The 26,703-nt window shown below is 44.4% G+C and overlaps 15 protein-coding genes across 15 annotated transcripts; 7 read left to right on the top strand and 8 right to left on the bottom strand. All coding sequences in view use genetic code 12, as the record gives it.

Annotated features, from left to right (window-relative positions):
* Window positions 1–44: 44 nt before the first annotated feature.
* On the top strand, window positions 45–3,596 carry PGUG_05653 (uncharacterized protein; the record flags this gene model as incomplete). Its single annotated transcript, XM_001482583.1, has 1 exon — window positions 45–3,596. The coding sequence occupies one exon, from the start codon at window positions 45–47 to the stop codon at window positions 3,594–3,596; it is 3,552 nt and encodes a 1,183-aa protein (XP_001482633.2).
* Window positions 3,597–3,682: 86 nt separating this feature from the next.
* PGUG_05652 (uncharacterized protein) lies at window positions 3,683–5,119 on the top strand (the record flags this gene model as incomplete). The annotated part of the gene is made up of 1 exon (XM_001482582.1): window positions 3,683–5,119. One exon carries the CDS (start codon window positions 3,683–3,685, stop codon window positions 5,117–5,119), a length of 1,437 nt encoding a protein of 478 aa, XP_001482632.2.
* Window positions 5,120–5,121: 2 nt separating this feature from the next.
* Window positions 5,122–6,186, bottom strand: PGUG_05651 (triglyceride lipase; the record flags this gene model as incomplete). The annotated part of the gene is made up of 1 exon (XM_001482581.1): window positions 5,122–6,186. The coding sequence occupies one exon, from the start codon at window positions 6,184–6,186 to the stop codon at window positions 5,122–5,124; it is 1,065 nt and encodes a 354-aa protein (XP_001482631.2).
* Window positions 6,187–6,372: 186 nt separating this feature from the next.
* COQ6 (putative N,N-dimethylaniline monooxygenase) lies at window positions 6,373–7,851 on the bottom strand (the record flags this gene model as incomplete). The annotated part of the gene is made up of 1 exon (XM_001482580.1): window positions 6,373–7,851. One exon carries the CDS (start codon window positions 7,849–7,851, stop codon window positions 6,373–6,375), a length of 1,479 nt encoding a protein of 492 aa, XP_001482630.2.
* Window positions 7,852–7,925: 74 nt separating this feature from the next.
* Window positions 7,926–8,672, bottom strand: PGUG_05649 (uncharacterized protein; the record flags this gene model as incomplete). The annotated part of the gene is made up of 1 exon (XM_001482579.1): window positions 7,926–8,672. The coding sequence occupies one exon, from the start codon at window positions 8,670–8,672 to the stop codon at window positions 7,926–7,928; it is 747 nt and encodes a 248-aa protein (XP_001482629.2).
* A 109-nt stretch (window positions 8,673–8,781) lies between these two features.
* Window positions 8,782–10,014, bottom strand: PGUG_05648 (DNA-directed RNA polymerase I subunit; the record flags this gene model as incomplete). The annotated part of the gene is made up of 1 exon (XM_001482578.1): window positions 8,782–10,014. One exon carries the CDS (start codon window positions 10,012–10,014, stop codon window positions 8,782–8,784), a length of 1,233 nt encoding a protein of 410 aa, XP_001482628.2.
* Window positions 10,015–10,127: 113 nt separating this feature from the next.
* PGUG_05647 (uncharacterized protein) lies at window positions 10,128–10,808 on the top strand (the record flags this gene model as incomplete). Its single annotated transcript, XM_001482577.1, has 1 exon — window positions 10,128–10,808. The coding sequence occupies one exon, from the start codon at window positions 10,128–10,130 to the stop codon at window positions 10,806–10,808; it is 681 nt and encodes a 226-aa protein (XP_001482627.2).
* Window positions 10,809–10,849: 41 nt separating this feature from the next.
* Window positions 10,850–12,973, bottom strand: PGUG_05646 (alpha/beta hydrolase; the record flags this gene model as incomplete). The annotated part of the gene is made up of 1 exon (XM_001482576.1): window positions 10,850–12,973. The coding sequence occupies one exon, from the start codon at window positions 12,971–12,973 to the stop codon at window positions 10,850–10,852; it is 2,124 nt and encodes a 707-aa protein (XP_001482626.2).
* Window positions 12,974–14,091: 1,118 nt separating this feature from the next.
* PGUG_05645 (uncharacterized protein) lies at window positions 14,092–15,018 on the top strand (the record flags this gene model as incomplete). The annotated part of the gene is made up of 1 exon (XM_001482575.1): window positions 14,092–15,018. One exon carries the CDS (start codon window positions 14,092–14,094, stop codon window positions 15,016–15,018), a length of 927 nt encoding a protein of 308 aa, XP_001482625.2.
* Window positions 15,019–15,189: 171 nt separating this feature from the next.
* On the top strand, window positions 15,190–18,126 carry PGUG_05644 (m-AAA protease subunit; the record flags this gene model as incomplete). Its single annotated transcript, XM_001482574.1, has 1 exon — window positions 15,190–18,126. The coding sequence occupies one exon, from the start codon at window positions 15,190–15,192 to the stop codon at window positions 18,124–18,126; it is 2,937 nt and encodes a 978-aa protein (XP_001482624.2).
* A 560-nt stretch (window positions 18,127–18,686) lies between these two features.
* PGUG_05643 (uncharacterized protein) lies at window positions 18,687–20,504 on the top strand (the record flags this gene model as incomplete). The annotated part of the gene is made up of 1 exon (XM_001482573.1): window positions 18,687–20,504. One exon carries the CDS (start codon window positions 18,687–18,689, stop codon window positions 20,502–20,504), a length of 1,818 nt encoding a protein of 605 aa, XP_001482623.2.
* PGUG_05642 (uncharacterized protein) lies at window positions 20,456–21,364 on the top strand (the record flags this gene model as incomplete). The annotated part of the gene is made up of 1 exon (XM_001482572.1): window positions 20,456–21,364. The coding sequence occupies one exon, from the start codon at window positions 20,456–20,458 to the stop codon at window positions 21,362–21,364; it is 909 nt and encodes a 302-aa protein (XP_001482622.2).
* A 137-nt stretch (window positions 21,365–21,501) lies between these two features.
* RAD6 (E2 ubiquitin-conjugating protein) lies at window positions 21,502–21,951 on the bottom strand (the record flags this gene model as incomplete). The annotated part of the gene is made up of 1 exon (XM_001482571.1): window positions 21,502–21,951. The coding sequence occupies one exon, from the start codon at window positions 21,949–21,951 to the stop codon at window positions 21,502–21,504; it is 450 nt and encodes a 149-aa protein (XP_001482621.1).
* Window positions 21,952–22,253: 302 nt separating this feature from the next.
* Window positions 22,254–24,080, bottom strand: PGUG_05640 (proteinase B; the record flags this gene model as incomplete). The annotated part of the gene is made up of 1 exon (XM_001482570.1): window positions 22,254–24,080. One exon carries the CDS (start codon window positions 24,078–24,080, stop codon window positions 22,254–22,256), a length of 1,827 nt encoding a protein of 608 aa, XP_001482620.2.
* A 486-nt stretch (window positions 24,081–24,566) lies between these two features.
* PGUG_05639 (uncharacterized protein) lies at window positions 24,567–26,522 on the bottom strand (the record flags this gene model as incomplete). Its single annotated transcript, XM_001482569.1, has 1 exon — window positions 24,567–26,522. The coding sequence occupies one exon, from the start codon at window positions 26,520–26,522 to the stop codon at window positions 24,567–24,569; it is 1,956 nt and encodes a 651-aa protein (XP_001482619.2).
* Window positions 26,523–26,703: the final 181 nt, after the last annotated feature.

Raw genomic sequence — 26,703 nt, 5'->3', positions numbered from 1 at the left:
ATAACTTATCGGTCGATGCGGAATTGTACGATTGCCAAAACTCCATGTCTAACGTAGAGAGCAATGGGGGCCTTAACCGCCAATTCAAGCTCATATCTGTCAATTTCAAAGAGGCAGCACTAGACTCGCCAACGTTCAGGGCAAGCACAAACCATTTAGACATTCAGGTGGGCAATATAGAAAAATGGATGAAAGCATTGGTGAGTTCAGTGAAGAAATTTCCACGATATGTGACGGAGTTTCAAGGGTTTGCCAACTCTTTTCTCGAGAGCTTTCTTCCCACGTTTCTCCAGGATGGTTTAATAGACCAGGAGTACACGATTGAGTCGTTGCAGTCGACAGCAAGTGCTTTGGGAGATGTATGGATACATACTTTTGAGTCGTTGAACTTTGAAACATCTTGGGTTCAGGAATTATCGTCGAAGATCAGTCGACAGATACAAAGATACCGGGAAATAAAGGTGAATTTTGATGCTGCACAAGAAAAATTCGACAGTTACTTGAACATCTATGTTGCGCAAGCGAAGACTAGAGAACCCCATATGGTCAAAGAGGATGCCTACAATCTCTACGAAGCACGTATATCGTATTTGCACGAGTCCTTGGAGCTTGTGTTGGCTTTAAATGCTCTCAACAGAATTTGTGATGAGGTTCTTATATCGCTTTGTCTGAAGGTTTGGGACAATAGAATTGGACTGCTAGCTTCAGAGAAGGTACTTCCAAACTTCACCGAGAGCTACAAGCGAATGAAAAGAATACAAGCGTGGTCTGCTGCGTACGGTCAGGCCGACGATAAACTCAAAGACGACATGGTGAGAGCTCGTGAACAAGTGGAAGAAAGCACCAAAGAAGCGGCATTTCCCTCGAGTAATACTGAAGACTACAATGTGGCTCATATCAATGGCAGTGTTCTTGCGGACTGCGATGAAACTGCGGTGGAGAAACATGGGTATCTTTTCATGAAGACTACGGTAGGAAAGTCTACAAGACCTATGTGGGTTCGAAGATGGGTTTTCGTTAAAGATGGAGTTATGGGAATGCTCTTGTTGAGTCCGTCGCAAACATATGTTCAGGATTCCGATAGGATTGGAATCATGCTTGCCAATATCCAGTACACACCTAATGAAGAGCGGCGGTTTTGCTTCCAGGTGAAAACAGCAGATCTAACAATTGTGTTTCAAGCGGAACGGCTCTCTGAACTCAAGTCGTGGTTAAAGGTGTTTGACAACGAAAGGGACCGGATTATGAGAGAAAACTGCGATGACAACTCGCTCATGAAAATCGCATCCAGTCGCTATCCACCAATCGTAGCGGAATTTGCTTCAACAGTCAACACTAAAATTGACAAAAGATTGTCAAACTTGCGTATAACCAACTCCGACCACCAAGCTGTTGCGTCCAGCAAACTTTCGTCCCACATTTCCAGAAACGAAAAGTATTTCAAAGAGCATGTATACGACCATGTGGGAAAAATACGTACTCCTTTCACCACCCACAACACAAACTCTGCTATTGTTGCCTACTCGTTAGCAACGGCTACAATTGTTCCTACTGCATTGACGGCTAACATTTGGGGATCAGTAAACTGGGGACTTTATTATATTAAAGGCGGCTTCCACGACGATATTGGAGAAACCGACCAAACTGACGACTCGCTAGGTATACCGTCTCATGCTCACAACACCGAATCTGGAATTCGGTACCCCACATCGTATCCGCATCGTCTTGTACCTTTTGATATCCAAATGAGAGCACTTATGGAGTCTGCAATTGAACCTGGGGAACTTTGCTTGTTCACATACCGAAACATATGGAGCCCCAACACCTCTCGAGATTTGGGCGGAAGGGTGTTCACCACAAGGTACCATGTATATTGTTACGTGAACCAATCTGGTTTTCTTTCTTTGTTTAAGGGAAACTTAAGCGGCGTTTATTCCATAGAGGTTTCTCAAAACGAGGACCACGACATCTTGAGAATGTATACCGAGGACGGGCTGGTCAAGTTTCGGGTTTTCCTCGATTCTGGTGTGGTTATAAGGGACAAATTAACGTTTCTCATCAGTAATCTTGCCAGTGAGACACCAGCCTCATTTGAAGAGATCATAGAGAAACTAGACGAGATCGAAGCCCGGCACAAAAACCAAGTTACGTCTCCTCTATCAGGCCTCAATGTTCAAAACTCAGAAGAACTTAACTCTACCGAGTTGATAACAAATTTCAAGGCGACAGAGTTCAAACTTGATTTCACAGACAAGTACCAGCTTTTTTCACGCAAGACATATCCTTGTTCTCCAAAGACATTGCTTCATGCAATTTTGGGAGAGAGGTCAACTTTCTTCAGTGCTTCTGCCTTGTATCCCACGATGGATAAGTATCTCAGAGCGCCGTGGTGCAAGCATGAAGATGGAACCCTCTCCCGTACATTTAATGCACCGGTTTTGGCAGAGTACAAAAAGGGAGAGTTACGGTTCGAACAAGCTATAGAGGGCTCTTCAGAGGATGAATATTACAACATTTCTCATTCAAAGGCATACTTGAAGTTTGCAATCGGCGCCAGGTTCAAAGTCACCACGAGGATTGTTATCGTGGGCGCTCCCAACTCCAGCAGCAAAGTCTACATTTACGGCAGGGTTGACTCTGAGGGCAAGCAAATCACATCAAAGATTATCTCTTTCCTCAGTTACCGATTTTTGCGGCTTGAAAGTATCCGTCTTAATCAAGTTTTAGCCAAAGTCCGTGAGGAAGTGGGCTCCAAGGGTCAAGCGTTGCGAGCAATTCAGATCTATGGAAAGCTCAGAATGACAGCTGAAAATTCGGCAGTTACCGAAGAGGCTCCTACGCTAGAATTCAAGTTTGGCGAATTGGTGGACCTGCTGATCAAAAGAACGATCAACTTGTTTTTTGGAATTATCACGTTCATTATTGTCTACCTCATCAAAGGTGTTAGAAATTTGTTTAAGAGTTTGCGTATGAACATATTTCTCACTTTCCTCTTGATCTCGTCTGTTCTTCTCAATGTTATTCTCATGGGCAGATCCACGTTGTCGTACTGGACGGTGAGAAGAGCAGGAACCATTGCCCACACGTATATTACCAAAGAACCCATGATGCTCCTGCGGGCCATTTACAATAAAGACATTCAGGATCTCGTTCAAAAGAAGGAAGTTCAGCTCAACAGCTCCTCTTCTCATTGTTACGAGATATTCAAGAACTCGTCCTTCATCTTGAATGCGGACCATCCCGGCAAATGGGACGATGATTATGCCGACGACCCCAGCAGGCAGGTTGCTCGAAGTCTAAGAAGTGCGTTTCAAGATGTTGGAATTCAACGTCATGAGCTCCTTGTCAAGCTACAGCTTCTCAACCAGGTGGAAAAAGATTTAGTCATCTCAGAGTATCGCAATTGGATTGCAAGTGAAGTTCGTCGTTGCCAATATGTGCAAGAAAACCTTGTTCACCAAGTTGCAACCAAAGATGAAGATTTATCATTCCTTGAGTTTAGCACCGGAATGGAAAAGCTTCTTGAGCACTGCGCCGAATGCTCAGACGAGATGAGAACCTGGGGCGTGGACGATACTCTCAAGGGCCTTCTTTAGTCAATACATGTTGCCGGTGAAGATGCCTGTATATAGCTCGTTGCATCTGCGTCTCGGCTAACTTTCAGTGTAAAAGGTCTACCTAAATGTCTCTAAAGAAATTCAAATTGCTAAATGTAGTTCCACTGATACTCAATGGTGTATTAAAGACAGACGGCAAGCTATACAATGTCTTGGGGCCCAAGGACCACAAACCTATACATTCAATGTCTACAATTGAAGTTGCTCAGACTGCAAATATTTGTGAAATATCAAAGTTAGGGTTCCAAAAATGGTCAAAAATGGATGCTTCCGAGAGGAAAACTGTAATGCTGAGAGCTTCAGATATCCTTGTGGAGAATAAAGACGTTATAATCGATGCTCAGGTACAAGTTGGAATCGAACAAGGATTCGCAGGTTTCAATGTCAAATTGGCAGCTGATTCAATCAAAGACTACGCTCTGCAAATAGATGCCAGGCCCGGAAACCTACTCAATTCAGCACTGACTGATATTGCTCTAGCAGTCAATCAGCCAATTGGACCAGTTTTAGCCATGGCACCATGGAATGCTCCAGTGATTCTTGCAACGAGAAGCATTGCTGCGCCGTTAGCAGCTGGTTGTTCTGTGGTATTCAAGACTTCAGAAAAAGCTCCACTTGTTGGATACTTTGTTGCAAAGGCGTTTTTGGAAGCTGGCGTACCGAAAGAAACTATGCAATTGGTGAATCTGGACCCTGAAAACACCCCAAGTGTTGTGGAAAGTTTCATCTCGAACCCCAACATCAGAAAAATTAACTACACGGGATCAACAGCTATTGGTGGTCTGATAGCACAAGTAGCTGGCAAGCATTTGAAACCGGTTTTGTTGGAGTTGGGAGGTAATAACTGCTCCATAGTTGAACCAGATGCAATTATAGAGAAAGCCGCGGCTACCATCTTGGCGAGTGCATGGTCAAATAGTGGACAAATTTGCATGTGTACTGATAAGATATATGTTCATGAAGACAAGTACGACGCTTTCTTGTCCGAGGCTATCAGAACAGCCGAGAAAATTGGCACTGAAAGTTATCTTCGTACAATTATGGCGACCTCTAATGCGATAGCCTTGATTGAAGATGCGCTCGAAAACGGAGCAAAAATCGAATTTGGAAGCTTGACCAAGTTGAATTCTAGCGAGGAGAACGTTCCTTTTACTCCACTCATCTTGAGCAATGTTTCCAAATCCACAAAATTATATTCAACTGAAACTTTTGCTCCCATAGTTTCTATCCACAAATACACCGACATTACCAAAGTTGTGGAGGAAGTCAACGACTCGAGTTACGGACTCAAGGCTTCGATATGGAGCTCTAATGCCGTGAAAGCCTACAAAATAGCAAGCGAGTTGGAATCTGGAGCAGTTCACATTAATAGCTCTACAATTCACGATGAACCAGGAGTACCCCATGGAGGTGTGAAAAATAGTGGAATTGGTCGGTTTAACAACTCTTGGGGTATACAAGAGTTTCAGTCGTGCAAGGCCATCACCATCAATGAAGCATAAGTCTAAAATCCATGTTTATATAAATTATCGGCTACATCTAAATACAACGCAATTGCATTGAATTTGGGATCATGGGCAAACATGGCTTTGTCTACCATGGTTCTAGCTTTATTTGTCCAGTTTATCAAATCGAGGTGGTCCACCTGGTCAAGGGTTCCTAGATAATGGCCCCATTTGGCACTTTCGACGCTGACAAGTCCATCATTTTTGTGGTTTTCAGATTTGATTCTTGTCTTCATTATATCCGAGGTTATTTTGAAGATATTGAACCAATGTGGGTCAAACGAAGCACCATATGACAAATACGAAACATCAGGATCGTCTAGCACCTCTTTGTTGAACTGTCTCATATGCGACGTCGTCAACTCTGGAATCGACTTGGGACAAACAGCCTTCAATGCGGGAAACTGATTTATGAGTTGCACGACGAAATCGGCACATTCTGAGCCATGATGTGGAGTTGAAATCGTGGTCAACGAGACAATTTCAAACAGCTTGTGCTCGAGTTTTGAGATCATGTATCGGCAGTCCAAACCACCCATAGAATGGGCCACCAAATTGACTTTTATGCGCTCATTAATATGCTTGAAAGAACGAGAGTCAGCACTTCCAGTGTCATATATCGAGGCTTTCGACTCCTTCTTTCGGAGCTGCTTACACTGCCGTTCAATGAACTCATTCAAGCTCTCGGCTCGTTCTTTAATAGTGCCAAAAGCTGGAACTTTGGCTATAAGAACTGTACTTCCAATTCTCTCTAATGCCTCTCTAATTCCCATCCAGTAGTCGAGCAGCACCAACGGTGAAGAGAGCTTATCCACAGTAGCCTCTACAGCCGATTCCAACTTTTTTTGCTGGTTCAAAACATCAGTTAGTTTGGGAAAAGCAAGCTTGTCGAAACCAGAAAATCCATGACATAAAACTATAGGGTATCTTGGCGACTTATACTCCGGTCTAAGCGTACTGAACTTATCTGTGATGACCAACTCTTTGGTAGATGAAGAGTATAACCGCTGAAAGCCGCTATATGTTAGCCAGTTACCGAGCCGTCGTCTACCGACTTGCAGCATCTGATAAATGTTGCTGCGAAAATTCAGAAAATCAATACAAATAGAAAGATAATGAAAAGATATTGAGAAAAATAATGGAAAGATGATGAGAGAATATAAATGGGACGAATATAACCACCTTGATGAACCATTTTCGTCATACTATTCGGAAATATAATTTTGTGGGCCAACTTTCTATATACATCATTAATTACCGCTAACCAGCTTTATCATCAAATCTTTAACCACACCCAATGAATTGAGAGTCTTCATACCAAAACCTCTCAAATACACCAACGGAGTGAAATCGGTAGAAAAAATCTTGTGGAGTTTGTCACAAACACCCAAAAGAACATGGTTCCCCGGCCAGGCATTCGCATAGTATTCTTCAAGTACTAATGTGGAACCGACGTCCATACCTCGTTTTGCACCCTTTTCCAAGGCCGCCATGAGATGAGCCACATCTGTCTGGCCCATATTGAGTCCCTGTCCGGCAAGTGGGTGTATAGTGTGGGCGGCATCTCCTATGAGTGCAACTCGTGGAGCTACATAGGTATCAGCGTGGGACATTTTGAGCGGAAACCGGGCTCTGGATCCCTCTACTAGTTCACGTACTGGAAGAGGGTACTTGCTGTCTAATTCCAGAAGCTTAATTTTGGATAATCTCCATTCAATTTCGCCCAAAACAGACTTGTCGCTCGGATCCACTTCAAGTAGCTTGTAGATATAATTGAGATCAACTTCCTCCAAAGTCATCGCAGCGTTCACAAGATGAGGGAAGATTTCTGGGTCAACTTTGAGTAACAATTGCGAGAGTTCTGGGGTGGAAGACCACACAATAGTGGCATTATCGTCGCGAAGAGGAAGAATCGCCAATGGTCCAGTGGTCAAAAATCGCTGCCAGCCGATCGAGCGGTAATCTTCGTAGCAAAGTTTGATAGTAGCAACTACTCCAAATCGGTCGTACATCCACCCACGCGACTGGATACCAGCAAACTTGCGGGCCGGAGAGTTATAGCCGTCGGCACCAACGAGCAAACGAGCTTGAAGACTTTCACCATTGGAGAGATGTATTATGGGCCAGTCGAGTTCACTCATGCCGTCAGTAGGATCGACTTCCAACAAGTCGGGCAGTTCATCCAACGCCTCAGAAGCACTGAATTCTACAGGCGACTGGATTTTTTCAACTTTGACATTGTCCATGATCTCAGCAGGAACATCACTAGTCATATTCAATTCCTGAATTCTTTCCCAGAGAGATGCCTGGATGTTGATATTCTCACACATGGCAGCGAGGGTCCCGGTACCAATTGCAGAAGCATCAAAGGATATCCGAGAGTCACTATCTTGCGAATCGTAGGCTACTATACTGTCATACACCTTGACTCTTTCCTCATTGATATACGCCCAATTGCCTATTTTTTCTTGCATAAACTCAATTGTCTTTGGAGTGAGCGACACCACTCTGTTTGTGTACTCTTCTGGAGGATTCGAAGCGAAATTTTGAACAGAAGCAAGACTTCCTCCTTCGACCAATGTACATTGTAAATCTCTTGTGACTCTAGATGACTTCAAGGCAGCCAAAAGTGAAAGCCCGGCGGGTCCTCCTCCAATAATAACCACGTCACGAAGACGAGGTTGCGAGGTGGTGGCTCGAGAGGTCAAGGTTCTGACCGCTTTCCACATGATCACAAACTACAAAATCGCACCAGAAAAGACATGGTTGGACATCAATGCACCCGCTATAGACAAGGTGACGGCTATGTAGTTTTGGTTTTTTTCTTGGAAGGTTCGTCGGAGTCGGAATCGCTGATATCCAATTCTTCTCCCTCGGATGTGAATTCATCGTCATCGTCTCCTCGAAGCGCTTCTGTGTAGTATTTGACGGCATATGGATAGACATCGTCCACAATAAGCCGAGCCAATTCTTCACCGTTTCGGAATTCTTTGCCTGGTTTTTTGCCCGTCCAAGCGAAAAATGCAAAGAACGACTTCATTCCTTGCCTATACAACTTTTTCTGGTCCAGGGACATGTTTGCGCCATGGGCAGTTTTGATCTTGTGAGGGTTGATACTGTCCAAGCTTGCGGGCCATTCCACCTCCACAGCTTCTGATACAAGCTTTTCTTCGCCATCTTCATTGAAAATTTCAAAGTGTTTTTGAATAGTTTGGTTCTTAATTGTATCTTGATTTTCGGTTTCAAATGTTATAGTCAACGTGAAATTGCGTGGTTTGGCACCGTTGATATCGTACTCTACATGAATGTTGCTCAATGCCTCGAGGTATTTGAGGTCCTCGATTCGAATGTACTCGGCAAAATCCTCGTTTTCAGCAAGCACAATGTACCAAAAATTTGGAATTTTCTTGATAATCTCACTTCTCTTGGTATATATCTTTTGGGTATTTTTGATGCGATAAATCTCTGCGTCTCTTTCCGCCACATCCATTTCCTGCTCACACTCTGCAAGACTAGTCAACGCCCGTTCAAGGTCCCTGGCGTCAGACATAGTAAAGAACTAAAAGAACAGAAAGAACAGAAAGATTAATCTCGTTAATTGATTTTTGGTGATGCGGGTCCTGCATCTCACATGTAATGCATTGTACTTATACTATTCACTAGCGTCTTTTGCCTCTCCGAACCATCTCCGGGAGCTTGAACGGCACTTTCAAAGTGGCTATTTTGTGGCTGGCAGCAGCGCTCTTGGATATGTTGAGTGCTTGGGCCTGGGCGACCGAAGGTGCCTTGATGGTTGCACCCAACGCTTTGAAAAGACTGGAAAGCTTCGTTGGTTTCAAGTTCAATTCGTGAGCCAATGGCGTGAGATCCACCATGAAGCTGTCTATGTGAAGAATCAACGCCAAAAGGTAACACAACAATTTGTCTTCGTGAGCAGGGTCGATCATGAAAGATCTGTCTTTTGACTTACCAAATTGCGACGACCTAGCAATGGTGAATTTGGCCAAAATTCCGTCTACGAGTCCCTCGGGCACTCGGTTGAGTAATCTGGTCATAAGCGTCTCTTTATCTTTGACCCTGCGGTTTTCATGCACTCCAAAGAGCAAAGAAGCATAGTATAAGAGCTGGAGCTTCTCAATATCATTGGAAGCAATATACTTGGCCAAGCGGTCGTTGACATAGGTAGACTTTGCATATGGCAAGCTCTCCAACCGACGTCCAATGTCCTCTTCTTCCAAGACCCCATTGACCCGAATCAAAGCCATTTCTCGGTCGGTTATAATACCACTGATAGGATAAATATCTTCCACGGAAGTTGCTTCCACATTTGCCTTTGGGGTAGGACGCTCCTCCACGGAAGCCTGTTGGATCTCCTCGTGAGTGGGAAGAGTCTGTGTACTTTCTTTGACGTTTTCAATAATATCCATCTCCACATCTTGAAGTTTATCAGCGTCGATTTTGTTCTTTTCATAGTTGGTGATGGCAGCCTTGGCCTTTTTGGTACCGAATGCTTCACCCAAGGCATTCCTTTGTTGGACATTCTTGGTGCCTACCAGCTTAATTCGAGGTCCTTTGTATGATCTCTTTGAGCGAGCAGTTACTCTTCCCACAACCAATGGCGCTCTATACAACTGGACGTTCTTTTTCACGGGGTCATAGAGTCCCACTATGTAATCGTTCATTCTGGATCCTCCCTCAGACTCTCCGTTATAGTCTAAGGTGTCTGTTTCACCATGAATAGCGTATTCGTCAGACCGTTTGTGCTTGTACAAATCGAATTTGGCGTTATTTGGAATCGATAAACCATTGAAAAAGGAACCCACAACCGCACTGGGCTCCTTCAGCAACGACTCTACTCGAAGCTCGGTTACAGGAGCACTGCGCTTCGACATGGAATTCTGGGTTTGTACGATGGGTTTGATTTTCGCGATGAGCTCAAAATGCCGGTGTACTGGGTGCAAAATATTTGGGAATCCACTGAACGAACTCAAGAGCCAGTAAATGAATGAATAATGCCCAAATCTCAAGCCACCAAATGCTAATAAGGCCTGTTTTCTTCATTGCCATCTTTTCATTGCGTTTTCTTTCATTTAAGACTCTTCCGAGTTTGGTGTATGGATGTCATATATACGGAACCCGTTCATTTTCCAGCTATATGTCATATATAGAAGAGGCGGATCGCCTAGCAAGGAGCTTCTATGAAGTTTTGGGAGTAGAAAAAGATGCCAGCATCCAGGAAATCAAAAAAGCATACCGAGAGAAACTTCTTTCTACACACCCAGACAAAATAAATGGAAAAGTAGTTGCAAATAATTCTACTAGAACTACATCAAAAGACGATATAAATTCAATTCAAGTTGCATTCAAGGTACTCACTGATGAAGTCCTGCGAAAAAAGTACGACGAGTCCCTTCTGAAGTCGGTTCAGCGTGCAGGCTTCAATATTAGTGGAGAAGGGCTCGATAGTTATTCTTTGGATGAATTCGAATTGAATGAAGAAGAACTAAAATACTACAAAAATTGTCCAAGATGCCAATTTCCCAAATCAATTCAGGTTTCCGAAGCAGATCTCGAACACGGAACCGCCGACGGAACAGGAGGATATAATCTTATTGTCCAATGTGACAGCTGCAGTCTTTGGCTAATTGTCAACTACTACGAAGGTGAAAGTGAAGATAATTCATAATGCATATTACTATTTACAGCTGACAGCTATTTGTGCTAGTATTACAGCGTTATCTCGCTGCTGGATCTATCTTGCAAATTCATCTCGCTGGATTCTTTCTTTCTAGATTTTATCTTGTCTTGGCTCTTCACCTTGGGCCATATCATCTCTGCATCCACCACTGCTCGCAAAGCTTCTCCCATGGCTCTAAAATCAGTCATCAAACTCACATGGCCACAATCCAGCGAAAACTTACCCACAATCTGACCCTCGCCTGTATTAGGATCAAACTTGCGAAAGTTCTTACCCTCCGGCATCAAGAAATTTTGATGAACAACCCCATCGCCATGCCCATAATAAAACTCATAGTACTTGCCGTCTTTTATATCCTGGATTCCCTCAACGATGGACCGACGCACAGAAGGAACTTTGTTTCCATATACCACTGCCATGGGCGGATACCTTGGCTCTAGTTCGGAGTTGTATTCCAATCCAAGAAGGTACTCCTTTGCCTGCTTGAGAGTTCTCGCCAAGTAATCATATGCTTCAGCAAACAGGAACGAGTATGTCATGTGTTCTTCATCTGGTTGCAGGTTATCAGGAGACTCCGTTGCCGAACGCAAGGTTTCTCCAGTTAAAGTAGATGTTTGTATCAGTTTTTCTGAAATAGGCGACTTGGACCGCCTCAAGGATCTTGTTCTGTAGTTTTTGATTATGCTTCCGATAGAGTTGATGGACAATTGCGAAGATTGTTGCGGCAGCGAAGAACCTAAAGTTTCTTCAATTACACGTTTTGAAGACACAAGCGGATTCAAGTTATACTCGACCCACGTTTTGGGGTCAAAGTAGTCTAGGTCGTAATGAACTCCAGTCTTTTTGTCAGTGAAAACTCGACCGGATAATGGAAGAAATAAGAAACTCGAACGCATCATAAAGTTGGTCTCGAAAGTGAGTATTTTGTCCGACAAAAGGACCGAGTCGCCAAAACGTATGGGACCCAAGATATTCAAGCATTCAGAAGGACTTCCCACGTATATGATTGCACGGAAAAGCTCAGGATTTCGCTGGACCACGCCGTGAGTCATTAATCCACCCATGGAGTGAGCCACGACTATGGTAGGTTGGCCTGTTTTCTTCTTTATCACCTTTAAAAAGCGTTCTAGCTGGGCAGATACCGTTTGTCCGCTCAAGCGCCAGTCGTAGCTGAATTCTTTGACATTAGTTTTCGGGTTTGCTTGCAATTTTTTTATGAATTTTTTGCATATATCGATGGGTCCGATATTTTTCAAGATCCCATCTGGGTAGATAAGGTCGGTAGCCTTGAGCTCATCGTCCTCTGATGGTCCAAGGAGGAGGTTTATCCTTCGAAGATTAAATCCTGCTTTTATAGGAATCCATACACGTTTTCGAGTTCTTGCATCACGAAGAATAGAGCCTCGATATCCACCAAGAATGACAATGTTGCCCTCGATTTCGTTGTATATCGACTCCCACGCCTTGGGTTTCCTGTTGAAAGGCAAAAATTCATTTATATTTGTGGCAATTGAGTGTTTAACTGCCCGAAACCGAACGTTTTCTGTGCCTTTTTGGTTGTGGAAATACTCCGCTTCAGCCAAAGTATCTAGCGAATGCAATCTCGCCAAGTCGTAGTCGGGCGTAGGCAGCTCGTGGCTGTTGAGATTGAACGAAAAACTGGGAAGATGGGCATCGCGTTTGAATGACGAGAGATGCTTGGATATGTTGGACCTTATATTGGCAAGACCTCCGAATGGCAATGCAAAAGAAAAAACCCGTTCAGACTGGGAATATGACAGGTCGTTTTTCATCAAATCGTTCTTATCGGTGTTATCAGCATCTCTGTCTACATCTACAAGCGATGTCTCACTATGGTACATCTCATCCATCGACTCACCACCTACAATCGATTGGGCATCATTTTTCGATAAGTGTCGAGACACCTCTGGACGGGTTCGTACTGGCACTTCCACGTAATTTGTATCTTCGCTTTCATCGGGAGAGAAAATTACACTTTCCAATGGGGTAACAATGTTATCATCAAGATCATCGGCCAGATCAGTTTCGATCTCATCAGCAGCACCAATGGTGTCTGGAGTCTGGGGCTCTGGCAGACTCTTTATAGGGACCAGCTCGTCGTCTGGCATTGGAAAATCGGGCTTTTTGGACATGTTTATTGTTCAATTGCAAAGCATCACAGAGGAGGCTCGGCTACAATCAACAGCCGAACTAAGCCGCAACGTGGGTGTATGGGTCTGATCCACGGCGATGAGCCGATAAAAATAGAAGTAGGAAGTATGGAAGTAATGGTTGATTAATATGGAAACAAGTTAAGTGAAGGGAAGTGATGATAGGACGCCGAATGAACAGATTTAGAAACAACTTTCTTCTTTTTTTTTGATCATCTTCACCGTCTCAAACCATGGCCGCAATTACTTTAAGAATCGCACATCCATACTATTGTGGCGGAAATTGATTCAAAGTGCCAAACGTCATATCACAACCTAATTAGCTCAATCAGCTCAATTGCTCATAACGGCGGATCTAGCGACTCTTGCGGTAAAATACGGTTTGAAACAATGGCTGCAATTTCTTTGCTAATTACCATTCCAATTTCAGTTGACATGTTTTGTATAACACTGCGTATCTGCGTCCCGGGCTCGAGATAGCCAGAGAATTAGCCGTTGCGCCGAATAGTACAGAAATAGGACGGGTAATCATTTCATGTGAACTTGACAGGTGCGACCGGCAAGATTATGCACCACGATGCAGTTAGATGCACCCCACAATGATTTAGCAAATAAGTCAACATGCCACGGTGCCACATGCAATAACATTACGGACAAGTTAATACGCTTTCTACAATTACTCTTTCTACTATAGTCCGTCTTGACAATTACGATTTTGAAGTCAATTGACAATTCTGAAAGTCAATTTACAATTTTGAAATACCTCCCTTCTCCAAGCAACTCCATTTTACGTTGTCCCCATAACCAAAGCCACTATTGTCACAGATTGATCCCCCTGCTACCGATTTGGTGCACCTGTCATTTTGGTTCACCTGCTTGATAGCCACGTGCATATTTGTGCCGCACGTTTAGCTGCAAGGTTTGCAGCCATTTGTTCCGCAGAACCAAAGTCCCCCTTTACCGAGAGCACATGTTGTCAATTACGTCTTTCTCATACGTAGACACACTCTTCACCTAGTACCATGTGGGAAGAACAAAGACGTCACCACGTTTCTCTTGCAACATAAAAGAATCCAAAGTGCCATTTTGACAGACATCAAATGAAGTTCCTGTTTGCTCAAATTCTCTTACTTGTTTCCGCTGTGGCCGCCCAACCTGTTCAATGGTCCGATTTGGAGACCAGAGACACCGATTTGGCGTTTAGAATCTACTCCAACAATGTTAGAGAGTACACCGAAAAACGGTTCCCCGATGAAAGACCATGGGACGAAAGAAAGTACGGTGTGATCGAGGCACTCAATTCCAGAATCCACGATTTTCCTACGTTGGTAGGACTTCAAGAACTCAAGCACAACCAGCTTGTGGACGTTTTGGCGGGACTCAATGGCCAGAACCAGACTGAATTTCCTTGGGCTCATTATGGTGTTGGTAGAGACGATGGTGTGGAAAAAGGTGAGTATTCTGCCATTCTTTACAATACTCTCGAGTGGGATTTGCTCAATGGTACCTATAAATGGCTCAGTCCTACCCCAGATGTCCCCAGTTACGGCTGGGATGCTGGAAGTAGAAGAATTGTCACCATGACTACTTTCAGAAATAAGCAGACCGGCACCAAAGTCAATTACTTCAATACTCATTTGGACAATAAAAGTGAGCAATCAAGACAAGAGTCTACCAAGTTGATCGTTGGCTGGCTACAACTGATTCCCAACGATTATCCACAATTTTTGCTGGGTGACTTCAACTCAATTGCTTCCGACATTGCCTACGAGACTGTCGCGGACTACATGGCAGACACTAATGTCATCGCCAACATCCACGAAACTGGAAACGAAACCACATACACCGGATTCGAGTACGGTGACCACCAGTCAGTGATCGATTTTATCTGGGCTCCATCCAATAGTAACAAACCCAAGTCTGGCGTAGAGGTGGTGGGCTACGAAGTGTTGTCCAACAACTACCTGGACTTCCGGTTCAGTGACCACAGACCAGTTACTTCTCACTTTAGAATCTCCAGCAACTGAACCTACATAAACAAATGAACAAATGTAACAAATAAACAATGTAACAAATTATGACATGTTAAATTGAAATCAACTCTTTCGCACTTGGATTTTACTCGCACTCTTCAGTCTCCCGCATCCTGCATACGCCCATGGTCAACGCCATCGAAGTCGCACAAACTGGTATTCTCCATGTTACTTGCATTCCGCCCCCAGGTGGTTTCTAGGCCCCTCGGGCTAAACACGAGGAGAGTTCTAGTTAAAGAAACGGTAGCGGGCTTAAAAAGAGCATTTCATGTTCAAAATCCAGTAAAAAAAGACCACAAACATGAATCCAAAGAAGATCGAGTCAACAAAGAAATCAGAAAAATGAAAGAGTTAAAGGACAAATACCGCGATGCCGGCTTCATAGAGCGATTAAGGTTGCGTGCTGAGCTTTTGCAGCAAGAAACAAGAGTAACAAATGCTCAGGACTCCTTAGGGGATGTAGGCGACGTTCCCTTGCCCACGATTCGATTCGAAGAAAATCCACTCGATGTGAAAAATGTTCACCATTATCATGTTGTGTACGCTTTTATGTTGGACTCGTTTTTGCGCGAGTGCAAAGCGTTTGCTAGCGGAAGAACTCCCAATGCCAATCCCGACACTTTGATCGAGGATATCATTCTGTCGTTTAGAGAGTACCATCCCAAGGAAACCCCTATTACGAAGGATGATGTTTTGCTCTACTTCCATTTATATTATGCTTTGGCTAATAACATCGTTTTCTTGGACGAGGTGGAGTTTGGTAATCCCGTGGTGTCCAAACTCTTACAAAAGTACACCTCTATGGAGCCTACCGACGAGCCCCAAGAGTTGGCAGCAAAGATCGCCGAAGAATTGGACCTCGAGAAAGATGTGGTAGTAGGCTGGTTCAACGTATTTGGAGTGCTTTCATCTACTCCTTTTGCAGAAACCGACGAGAAATATACCTGCCCACTTTGTCCCTACGAGTACGCTCAATACCAGCTTTTCAGTGAGCAAGTGGGTGAGATCCAAAAATCGTTCTCCAAGTTGTACAAGTCAAAAAAGAACGTTTCTTCAGAGAAGAAGTCGACGGACGAGAAACCCGGCTTCTTTTTCACTGAAAAGAAGAGCAATTCTAAGAAAGGGACGAACAAATCTTCCTCCGACAAGAAAAAACCTATGGAATTTGAGATTAACCTTAACGCGTCTCCCATGAGACTTTTCCAGCTTGGTCTTTTGAGTGGGCTTGTAACTTATTTCATCTACACATTGACCGCAGAACACGATAACGAGATATCTTTCCAGGAGTTCTCTGCCAAATTCTTATCTAAAAACCTTGTTTCTAAGTTGGTTGTTGTTAACAATAGAACCGCTTACGTGGAATTGAACGATAATGGAAAGTCCCAGTACCCACATCAAGGAAGATTCTACTTCAATATTGGATCCATCGAGTCTTTTGAGCGTAGTTTGCGTGCAGTTCAGGATGAGTACAACATTGCGGAACCATTGAGAGTTCCGGTTGTGTTTGCTAACGAAGGAAACATGACCAAGATGGTTATAAATTTCCTTCCTACTCTTTTATTCTTGGGAGCTATTTATTATATGACCAAGAAAGCTACGGCTGGTGGAATGGGTGGACCATTAGGCTTTGGTAAATCAACAGCAAAGAAGTTTAACCAAGAAACTGACGTGAAGATTAGGTTTAAAGACGTTGCAGGTATGTCCGAAGCGAAAGAAGAAGTGGTTGAGTTTGTCAAGTTTTTACAAAACCCAGAAAAGTATGAAAAGCTTGGTGCCAAAATTCCTCGTGGTGCTATCCTTTCAGGTCCTCCTGGTACAGGTAAGACTTTGATTGCTAAGGCTACCGCAGGAGAAGCTGGTGTTCCATTTTATTCTGTTTCCGGTTCTGAATTCGTCGAAATGTTCGTTGGTGTGGGTGCTTCTCGTGTCCGTGACTTATTTAAAACTGCCAGAGAAAATGCTCCATCGATTGTGTTTGTTGACGAAATTGATGCGATCGGAAAGCAGCGTTCGAAGGGTAACGCAAGTGGTGCTAATGATGAGCGAGAGACAACATTAAATCAATTGTTGGTCGAGATGGATGGCTTTGATAGCACTGATCATGTTGTTGTACTTGCTGGTACCAACAGAGCCGATATTTTGGATAAGGCGTTGATGAGACCGGGTCGTTTCGACAGGCATATCGCGATCGACAATCCTGAACTTCAAGGCCGTAAAGAGATTTTCCAAGTGCATTTGAAAAAGATCAAATTGGTTGACAACATCGATGACGATTTACCAGGAAGACTTGCCGCATTGACGCCAGGATTTTCCGGAGCTGACATTGCGAATGTTTGTAACGAAGCGGCATTAATAGGTGCCAGGTACAATGCAAAGGCAGTTGCGTTGAGACACTTTGAACTTGCTATTGAAAGAGTTATTGGAGGTATTGAGAAGAAATCAAAGATTTTGAGTGCTGAAGAACAGCGTATCGTTGCATACCACGAAGCAGGACACGCCGTGTGTGGTTGGTACCTCAAGTACGCACATCCACTTTTGAAAGTTTCTATCATTCCTCGGGGCCAAGGTGCTCTTGGGTATGCCCAATACTTACCACCAGATCAGTATTTGATGTCTACAAAGCAGTTATATGACAGGATGATTATGACGCTTGGAGGAAGAGCTTCAGAAGAGCTCCATTTTAACTCTGTGACCAGTGGAGCCCACGACGATTTCAAGAAAGTTACCAACATTGCCCAGTCTATGGTGTTACGTTTTGGTATGTCTCCAAAGGTAGGAATGGTCAACTATGCTGATTCACGGTCGTCGGACGACTTGACAAAGCCTTTTAGTGACAAGACGAACAAACTCATCGACCAGGAAGTGCAGCGCATAGTGAAAGAATGCTACGAGAGTTGCAAGAGCTTGCTCCAGGAGCGGTCCAAGGAAGTGGAACTTGTTGCACAAGAGCTTCTCAAAAAAGAGTTCATCACCAGAGAAGATATGATCAGACTTTTGGGTAAGCGGCCGTTCCCTGAAACCAACGATGCCTTTGACAAGTACCTCGATGGAAAAGCTGCATTCAAGAATGAACCAGAACCCAGTGCGGAGCCCAGCACATAAATATGTATATAGAGTGGACTAAATAGTCCGGTGGTCTCACGGCCAAATCGATTCAGTGACAATAGCGCTTATTAGCTTGGAAAGAATGTCTGTTTAAGAGGTTCTTGATCGGCTTACGTCAGCAGGTAGATCTCAATTTTTTTGAACCATCAAAAATCATTGAGGTGTGAAAAGCGATTCCACTGCGCCGACACGACTGTACCTTTGGGGAAATCAGCACTTAATAGCAAGGTTAAATTTTTTGCAAGATATTTCGAAATTTCACTGGAGCTATGGATTCGATTATAAAAAATAGACAAATGTTACATAAGTAGAACTCGTGATCAGGCAATCACGGTTAGGCTGATAGGCATCAATTAGCAGGTATAGGCCACTAACAGTGGCAATATCTACCGCAAGCCCACCTAAATCACATTGTCTCTCTGGTTTTCTATTTTTCCTGCGCATTGTTCCTGTGTCTGGATAGCCCATCTGCAGGACAGCCAGCCATTTAATCAAGGTAATAAAACCTAAACAAGTAATAGGTGATCCGCAAGGCTTAAGCGAGTTTAGACGACACCATGAATGTAACGAATAATGGTTACTACACCTCGGATTATTTAAACGAAGTGGTCCGCAAGAGACCTGCAAAACCGGTTATAGTAGCTGAGCCTATTTCCCCGGATTCAGTTCCAAGATCGTTTTCCGGTTCTTCTCCATATTCGTATTCCGGGTCTTCACCGATGCTGAGCATACCTGGGCGAAGCCCCACGTCTTCAAGAATGTCGGAAGTAGACATGGTATCCACAGATGAAATATCAATGGACGATCCTGACCGATTGGCTCAGGGCATCACGCCAGCACAACTATACTATTTACAACGAAGACCAGATCGGGAAGATCCAAGACAGAGAGAGAGGCAGAAACAAAAGTACAGTGACTACTATATCCAGCAAAAACGTCGGCATGACGAGTCAGATTATAAGCCCAAATTGTACACCCACAAGACATTTCGAGATGTGTTCAAAGATATTGAAGAACCGACCGAAAAGTACAATCCCATGGAATTTGTGTTTGACGACCCCGAACTCGTACGGGAGCGTGAACAGAACCAAAAAGTGAAGCGGGCCTTCAAAACGGTACTGAAGTTCATGGGAAAGGACTACTATGATGATTACGACTACTACCAGGCTGAGCCCACCAAAGATAAAAAGAGCCCTCAGAAGCCAGTTAACGAGGTGTACGTTGCTAACTTTAGCGACAGCAGCGATAACGAAGAAGACGAAGTAGAATTTCCCGAAAATAACTTGAAGACAAAGGTGTATGTGAATGCGGCAGAGGAACAGCATCTCAAGAAGAACAAAAAGTTTAGCAAAATCTGGAAACGCAGGTTGAAGAAGGCGAAGAAGGAGATACGGAAGGACTACGAGAACAACATAAATCAGCAGCGAGACCCACTGAACCAACTGCATAGGGACCAACTGATCAAAGAACTGACTAAAGACCAGGCGGAAACTATCGTGCCGGAAGAAGAGGAGATGGTTGAGTCAAAATCTGTGGTACCCGTGGCACAAGAACCGCCGAAGTTCAGCGCTGGTCAGAATGAAAATTTCCATCCTCTTTGGAACTATGTTCTTTCTTGGCTTGCGTACGAACCAGCGGTACCCCTGGTACCGGCCCCAGTGGAACCGTCTAATGTTCCTGCTACATCTGTAGCTCCGCTGGTCAAAGTTGCATCTGAAAAATCCCTTGTGCCCAAAACGCTGAAAGCACTCAAACCGGTACGGCTCAAAAACATGAATATGATGCCGGCGTTGGTCAACATGAAACAAAACTACAAGCAGCTAGCATCCAAATGGAACCAGCCTGTTCGCCAAAAGAAAATAACCGACATAGACAGCTTCAACACTGCACCACCTCAACCTCGTTCAGATGGTATTTCCGATGAGTTTGTCGTGGAGGTCGACAGCGACTACGACGAGTCTACTATCACCACAGAGCTCTACTACAATCCTGTCACGAAACAATTAGAACATGAGCCTCCAACATCGGCATCTGCTCTCAGTCTGGGTGCCGCTGCACTCACCAAATTCTTCCTGTTTTCGCCTCCAGAAAACACCCTTGTGGCCGCTCCGACTGACTCGTCTCCTGTGCAAATTGTCTCGAACATCAATTCACTTCTTAAGCATATAAAGCTATTACGAATGATATTTGCACCCATTGATATCATCGCAGAGAATTTTCCGAGCTTACAAACTTTTGTCATTCTTATCGAATTGGCAATTTTTATGTGGCTTCTCTACGAGTTGAGCTTGCTCATAGATGCCCTCTGCATGATGGTCAAGGCGGTATGTGCCCCCATGATTGCCATGGGTCGGTTTATGAACAGAATCATGTAATGGTGCGAAAATGCGAAAATGCGATAAAATTTCACAGCTTTATACTTTTAGTACACACAACTCCAATGCTATTACGAAGATCTTTTGGGTGCCGTAGACCATTATTGTCACTTCGAGGATCGGCTGGTGGTCCCAGATTGTACTCTGCTCTCAACTTGAACAACGAAGACGAAAAACCAGCTCGCAAGCAACGCCAGTTGAGTCCCCAAGAAGCCAAAGAAGAAGCAGCGAAGGTGGCCATGCAAGGACTTAAGGACATAGGAACGATGTTTTCCTTCTCTGCTGGCAACGACGAAGCCACGAGACCCATAGATCTGGCTCCAATATATAAAGATCCATCCAAATTTGCTCTGTTGAGTTTGCTCCATCAAGGACAGATTTGTAGCGAATTGCAACAGCTATACGACAGAAAATGGTCTAAAATGACCCCCGAGCAGAAGCGCTTGGGATACTATATTGCCTATGGAAACTATGACGTTCGAGAAGATTTTGACAATTGGAAAGATCCGGAATCTCCACCTTATGATCTTCCATTTGTTGTGCCATCGGTGATCTCAACTACCAATCCTAAGCCACACACCAAGGTGAGGAAATTGCCTCCAGTAGAGCTTTCCAAGACACCGGTTCGTGTCAAGCAGTTTGCTACCAATAAAATAGATGGAGTATCTCGGTTTTTCATGTACGTGATACTACTCATTCTGATGGTGGCTATCTATAGAGACAAGAATATTGGAGAGGAAGGAAAGCCGCAGTCTGCTGACGTTGTGGATCCATATTACGAGTCGCCAAAAGAACCGGAACCTGAAGTTGTGGAACCTACCCAGCGTCGCAGAAAGTGGTACTGGTTGTACTTGAGGTGAAGACGCTGATAGATAATTATCTGTACATATAAATAACTCGTCCTTGCAAACCAGTAAACTATAAATATCTACGTTCGATCGCAATATCAATAAACTCTTTTCCATGACTTATTCCCCGCCGTACATGCTATAATACACTACTCCTCGTCGTCCTCATCCTCATCCTCGTCCTCGTCGTCATCGTTCCAACTCGTTTCCACCGTCTCCCTCACCCTCTTGATATACTGTGATCTGTGGTCTTTGTACAAGTTGGCAGCTTCGACGTTGGCAGGAGAGCTGATATTGGGGTCGTTGAGAAGTGATTGAATAGATGTGAGAATACTGGAAACGTCATACGTGGGGGACCACCGGTTCTGAAGGATGTCGAGACAAAGCTCTCCCGAAGCATACACATTCGGGTGAAACATTTCGCTGATAAATTTGACGCTGGGTGGTTTATTGGGATATTGTTCGTCGAATTGGAGCACTAATTTAAACGTTCCATCTTCAAAAGGAGTATCAGCAGGACCAATAATTACAGCATTCCAGCACATCACATTGTCTGGAAGAGGCGAGGCAGATACACCACTCGGCGCGTCCTGTTGCATGCGCTGGGTTAGTAGAATTCTAAGTGGCGTCGAGCCAAAATTTAAAGTTGGTTTTTTTGGAATGTGAAGCAAAAATATTTGCCCAAATAAACCAGAAGTGTCTCTTCACACTTGTCCACTTGTACATACCTTGAAGTCACGCATTAGTCTTCTTTTTGCGGGTGTCGACATTGTATGATAAAATGAATCTTTCACACTAGATTTGTCATGAACTCTTACTCAGTGCGCGCTGCGTGCAGGACGATAAGCCGGCCACAGAACCTTCAAGAAACAGTTTAAACTAGACATATAAAATTAACCTCCTAAACAAGTCCGGAGTAGGCCTCCTCCATCATGTGCTTGATGCCGCCCATGACGTGTGCAAGATTCTCACCAATCTTCTCGTCAATGTTGGAAAGCACCTCGTGAACCTCATGGTGGACATCAAACTTGCTGGCGTCGGACTTATCGCCCCAGAACTCGGTCAAGTTGTGACCAGCACCATTGAAGGCCAAGATGTTGGGGGTGTCCTCAGGAATATCGGTAAGGATGTCCTTGGAGCCAAAGTGGATCAAGTTCTTCTTGAGTTGGGATGGAGATACACCGTCGCCAGCAGCAAAGAACTCGGAATCGGCACCAGGTTGTAAAGACAAATAGTATGACAACAAGCCACAGATATGAGGTGAAGCCATGGAGGTTCCGGAAAGCGTGGCGGTTGCTGTATTGGAACCAATGTAAGTGGACAAAACGTTGAGACCTGGGGCGAAGATGTCAACACACTTACCGTAGTTGGAAAAGTAGGCACGAGCGTCCGAGATGGTGGAGGCACCCACAGTAATAGCATTCTCAGCAGAGGCTGGGGAAGTGTTGCAAGCGTCTTGGTTCTCGTTTCCTGCGGCAACCGCAAAGTGTAAACCAGCCTTGACGGCAGCGTTCACAGCCAAATCAAGAGCTGGACTCTTGCCTCCACCCAATGACATGTTGGCAGTAGAGCCCTTGAAACCCTTCTTTCCCTTCTTCACGGCATCTTGATGCGACTTGGCGGCAAATTCAACACCCTTGATCACATCGGTCATTGTACCACTTCCGTTGGAACGCAACACTTTGACGGCAACAATGTCAGCGTTCTTGGCGATACCGTACAGGGACGATCCAATGGTACCAGCACAGTGAGTGCCATGTCCATTGTTGTCGTCGTCAATGTCTCCATCGGGAATGGTGGCACCCCAGGTAGCACGGCCACCAAATTCATCGTGGGAAACATGAACACCGGTGTCTACAACGTATGCAGTGACACCCTTGCCGCCCTCGGTGTCGTACAAATATTGGTTGAACGAGTTCAAGCTCAAGGGTTGACGGTGGGACACTCTAGCAAGACCCCATGGAGCACCCTTTTGGATGTCAAACTCGGAAGCATGCACCAACGAGTCTTGCTCAACGAACTGAACCAATGGGTTGCTGCGGATGAGGTCAATGGTGGATTCAAGGAAGAAGCCAGAGTATCCAACGAGGTCACTGATTGCAAACGAGTGGATGAGTCCACCTTGCTTCTGGCTTGAGTGGTTCTCTTCCAAAGCAGACCAGAACGAATGAGTTGGGTCGATGTCTCCCACAGCCTGGGCATGCTCAGCAGCAACCCACTCTTGGTGGAACAGAACTTCTTCTGGCGAAATACCTGGTTTCAAAACCACAATATACTTGTGAGGAACAGACTCCCTGGCGGCATCAGTACCGACAAGAGGAACGTGAAGACCTTTTTCAAGCTTGACGTTCAATTTCTCAGCAACCTCGGACTCAAAGTTGTGGATTACATCACCACGGTGAGGCTTGCCGTGGTGCTTTCCTTCAGGGTGCTTGCCATGGTGCTCTCCTTTGTGGTGCTTTGCCTCAGGGTGGTGCTCTCCTTTGTGGTGCTTTCCCTCAGGGTGGTGCTTTCCCTCAGGGTGGTGCTTTCCCTCAGGGTGGTGCTTTCCCTCAGGGTGGTGCTTTCCCTGCTCAACGCCTTCGTCGTGGTGGGGGAACTGTGGCGGAGGTGGGGGCACATTTTCGTCGTCAAAGACGTGGATCACCTCCCCTACATCAGGGAGGACCAAGGCGTTGGCGCCCATGAAAGCTAAAACAGAAAGGGCTACGGATTTTGAAAACAACATGGTAGCGTAAAGAAGAAGAGGTCAGGGGAAATGCGATAACCGGTAAACCAGCGCGTGCGCGGCCCAAGTGATAAGGTGGCTGCAGGAGCGCTTAGGGCAGTGCGAACGGGCTGAGCGGCAGGACTGAGGCTTTGCTGGCGCGGGTGGAGGGAGGCCCGGGAGCTGCGAAAAATGCAAGAGCAAGAAAAGACTGAAAAATGAGAACAACTGAAAAGTGAAGAGAAGGTAGGCGATTTATGAAACGAAGATGATCTGGGAAGTAGCTTAATAGTGTGAAAAATAAATTATATTTGTAGAGGCAATTGTGACGGATTGAGGCATCTGTGTTAATGTAATGCTGCGAAAATTGAGGCTATGAAAAATTACGTCAATGCTCTGAAATAGACAATGATTATCTCGCCTATTCTTCCGATTCTATGAGTTTGTTCTTGTCTATGAGCTTGTTCTGAACTTCTTCACTCGTTACTTTATCTGCTTGACTGCTTCTTAGTTTGTCTTGACTGCGTGAATTTGCAACCATTCTCGGATTCCGTCGTTTCGCTCTTCATTGGCTGCTTTGTATACTAGAGCTTCGTCATACTCTCTCTCAGAAAGAATTGCGTCCACCATAATCTTTCTTCTTTGTACAGATTCGTTGACACAGAACCAAACCTCCGTATTGATACTCTTGTCTATGTTAATTGGTAGTTTTGCAACTTTGGGTAATAAGTGATTTCGCACCCTTTCAATGGCTTCCTTTACGGAAAGTTTTGGCGAAACACCACTGCAGCACTCCTGGTTCTGACACCAGCTGAAACCACACCCTTTGGTAAGCTGTAACATATACCGACGCTCTATTCTCGATTGTAGTTTTATGTTCGTCGGATCATGTTGCTGAACATAGAAAGGACCGTAGCACGTAGAACACATTCCAAGTATGTTGCTGGAATCTTTGATGTTGACACAGTTCATATTGGAGCATTTTGTGAACATCAACTTTGTGGCCTGGTTCATTTCCATCTTGTCCAACTCGTGCATCTGAAGATGGTTGCTCATATCTTTTGATCGCAACACCTTGTTGCATCTGAAGCATTCTACTGTCTTGTTCCCACACCAGTTTTCGTGGTGTGTGAGCCCCAAGTATCGATCCTGGTAGGTCGATTCTTCCTGAGGAACAATCATATGACAGAATTGACATTCGTGTAGTTTTTCAGGACAGTCTATGGCCTTGTGTGTTGTAACTAACTCCACGAATGTTGTAAAGCTTCCAAATCCACATTTATCACACTTATAAGGTCCCATATGGTTCATTTTATTGTGCTTAGACTTCGATACCGCACTATTGCCGTGGGCTGAGCATTGTTCACAATGCCAATGATCTGGTGGAATTTTCTCAGGAAACACAGAACCACATTCACACCTAACATTATGACGATAACAATGCGCCTGATGAAGTGGCATCTTTTCCTTTGCAATGGCTTTTCCACAATTAGAACAAATATCTTGTGGTACTTGAGATACAGTTGAATTTTGTGGTACTTCTTTTTGAGATATAGTTGATGTCAAAGATAACTTGACCGTACAAGGCGACTCCCATGCAAAGGGAACCACATACAAGTAATTATCAGTGACGGTATCTGGATCTATTGCAACAATTTTGCGATCAACGTCATCGGGTATATCCATGGAAGACCATCGAAAACACTCCATTCCTACAAATTTGTCGGTTCCAATCACGACGTCTGAGTTGTATGGAGGTGAGGTACTTTCCAAGACGATATACAATTTGGATTTGTGGACTTTTTGGAATTCTTTGACGTCGATTTCGAACATCCGGGTCTTAAACTGTGGAGAGTTGAAAGGTTCGATATCCACGGAAACAGAACCTCCCAAATGCAACAGGGTAGCTTCCTCTAGGTAGCTGATGGCTTTGGAGAACTCGAGCTGTTGTTGTGCCATGACATTATCTAGCGGTACCACATCGAGAACCATTTCTGTGTCGGTGATGCAAACGGTATTGGCATTGAGATTTTCAACAAAGAGCTCATAGACTCCGTTCTCGTCCTCCACAAGAAGTTTTTCGTGTTTCGTAAGCGTCGTATATAGTTTTGGAAGTCTGGACTCTAAGAAGAACTTCCAGTTGTGAACTTGTGGGTAGAATTGTAGTGGCTTTAACGAGAGTTCTGTGCCCTTTGGGATATCCACAACTAGCTCTGCCGTTACTGGCTCCAGCGAGAGCTTGCTGAACACGATTTCAGGAAGAATAATGGCATTTTCTGGAGCAGAAAACTCGAGAACTCCAACATAGATTTGTTGATTTTCCGAATATAGTCGAAATATAAGCGGGTGCGGGAGATCATCTCCGAGTCTATCTATGACATCAGCAAGCACAGAAGGGGGAAATATAGCCTTGTCTGAGCACCTGGGACCTTTCAGAACTTGGGGCGATAAGGACCACGACATGAGTTGCAAGTTGAGGTTGCGAAAAGTGCGAACGAGAAGATATTTGTAATCGAATAAGTGCAAATTGCCTTCATGGTGGCGAAAAGAATAACTATAAGTAAAGAAAAACGGTATTATAGAGAATGTGTTGACTACAAGAAGTCTATGAATCAAAACTTTATTATTGATATTGCTATTATAC

Source organism: Meyerozyma guilliermondii, genomic scaffold (assembly GCF_000149425.1).
Source record: "Meyerozyma guilliermondii ATCC 6260 scaffold_7 genomic scaffold, whole genome shotgun sequence".
Taxonomy (NCBI): Eukaryota; Fungi; Ascomycota; class Pichiomycetes; order Serinales; family Debaryomycetaceae; genus Meyerozyma; species Meyerozyma guilliermondii.
Note: the sequence above shows the minus strand (reverse complement) of the source record. Positions and strands in the feature narration are given on the sequence as shown.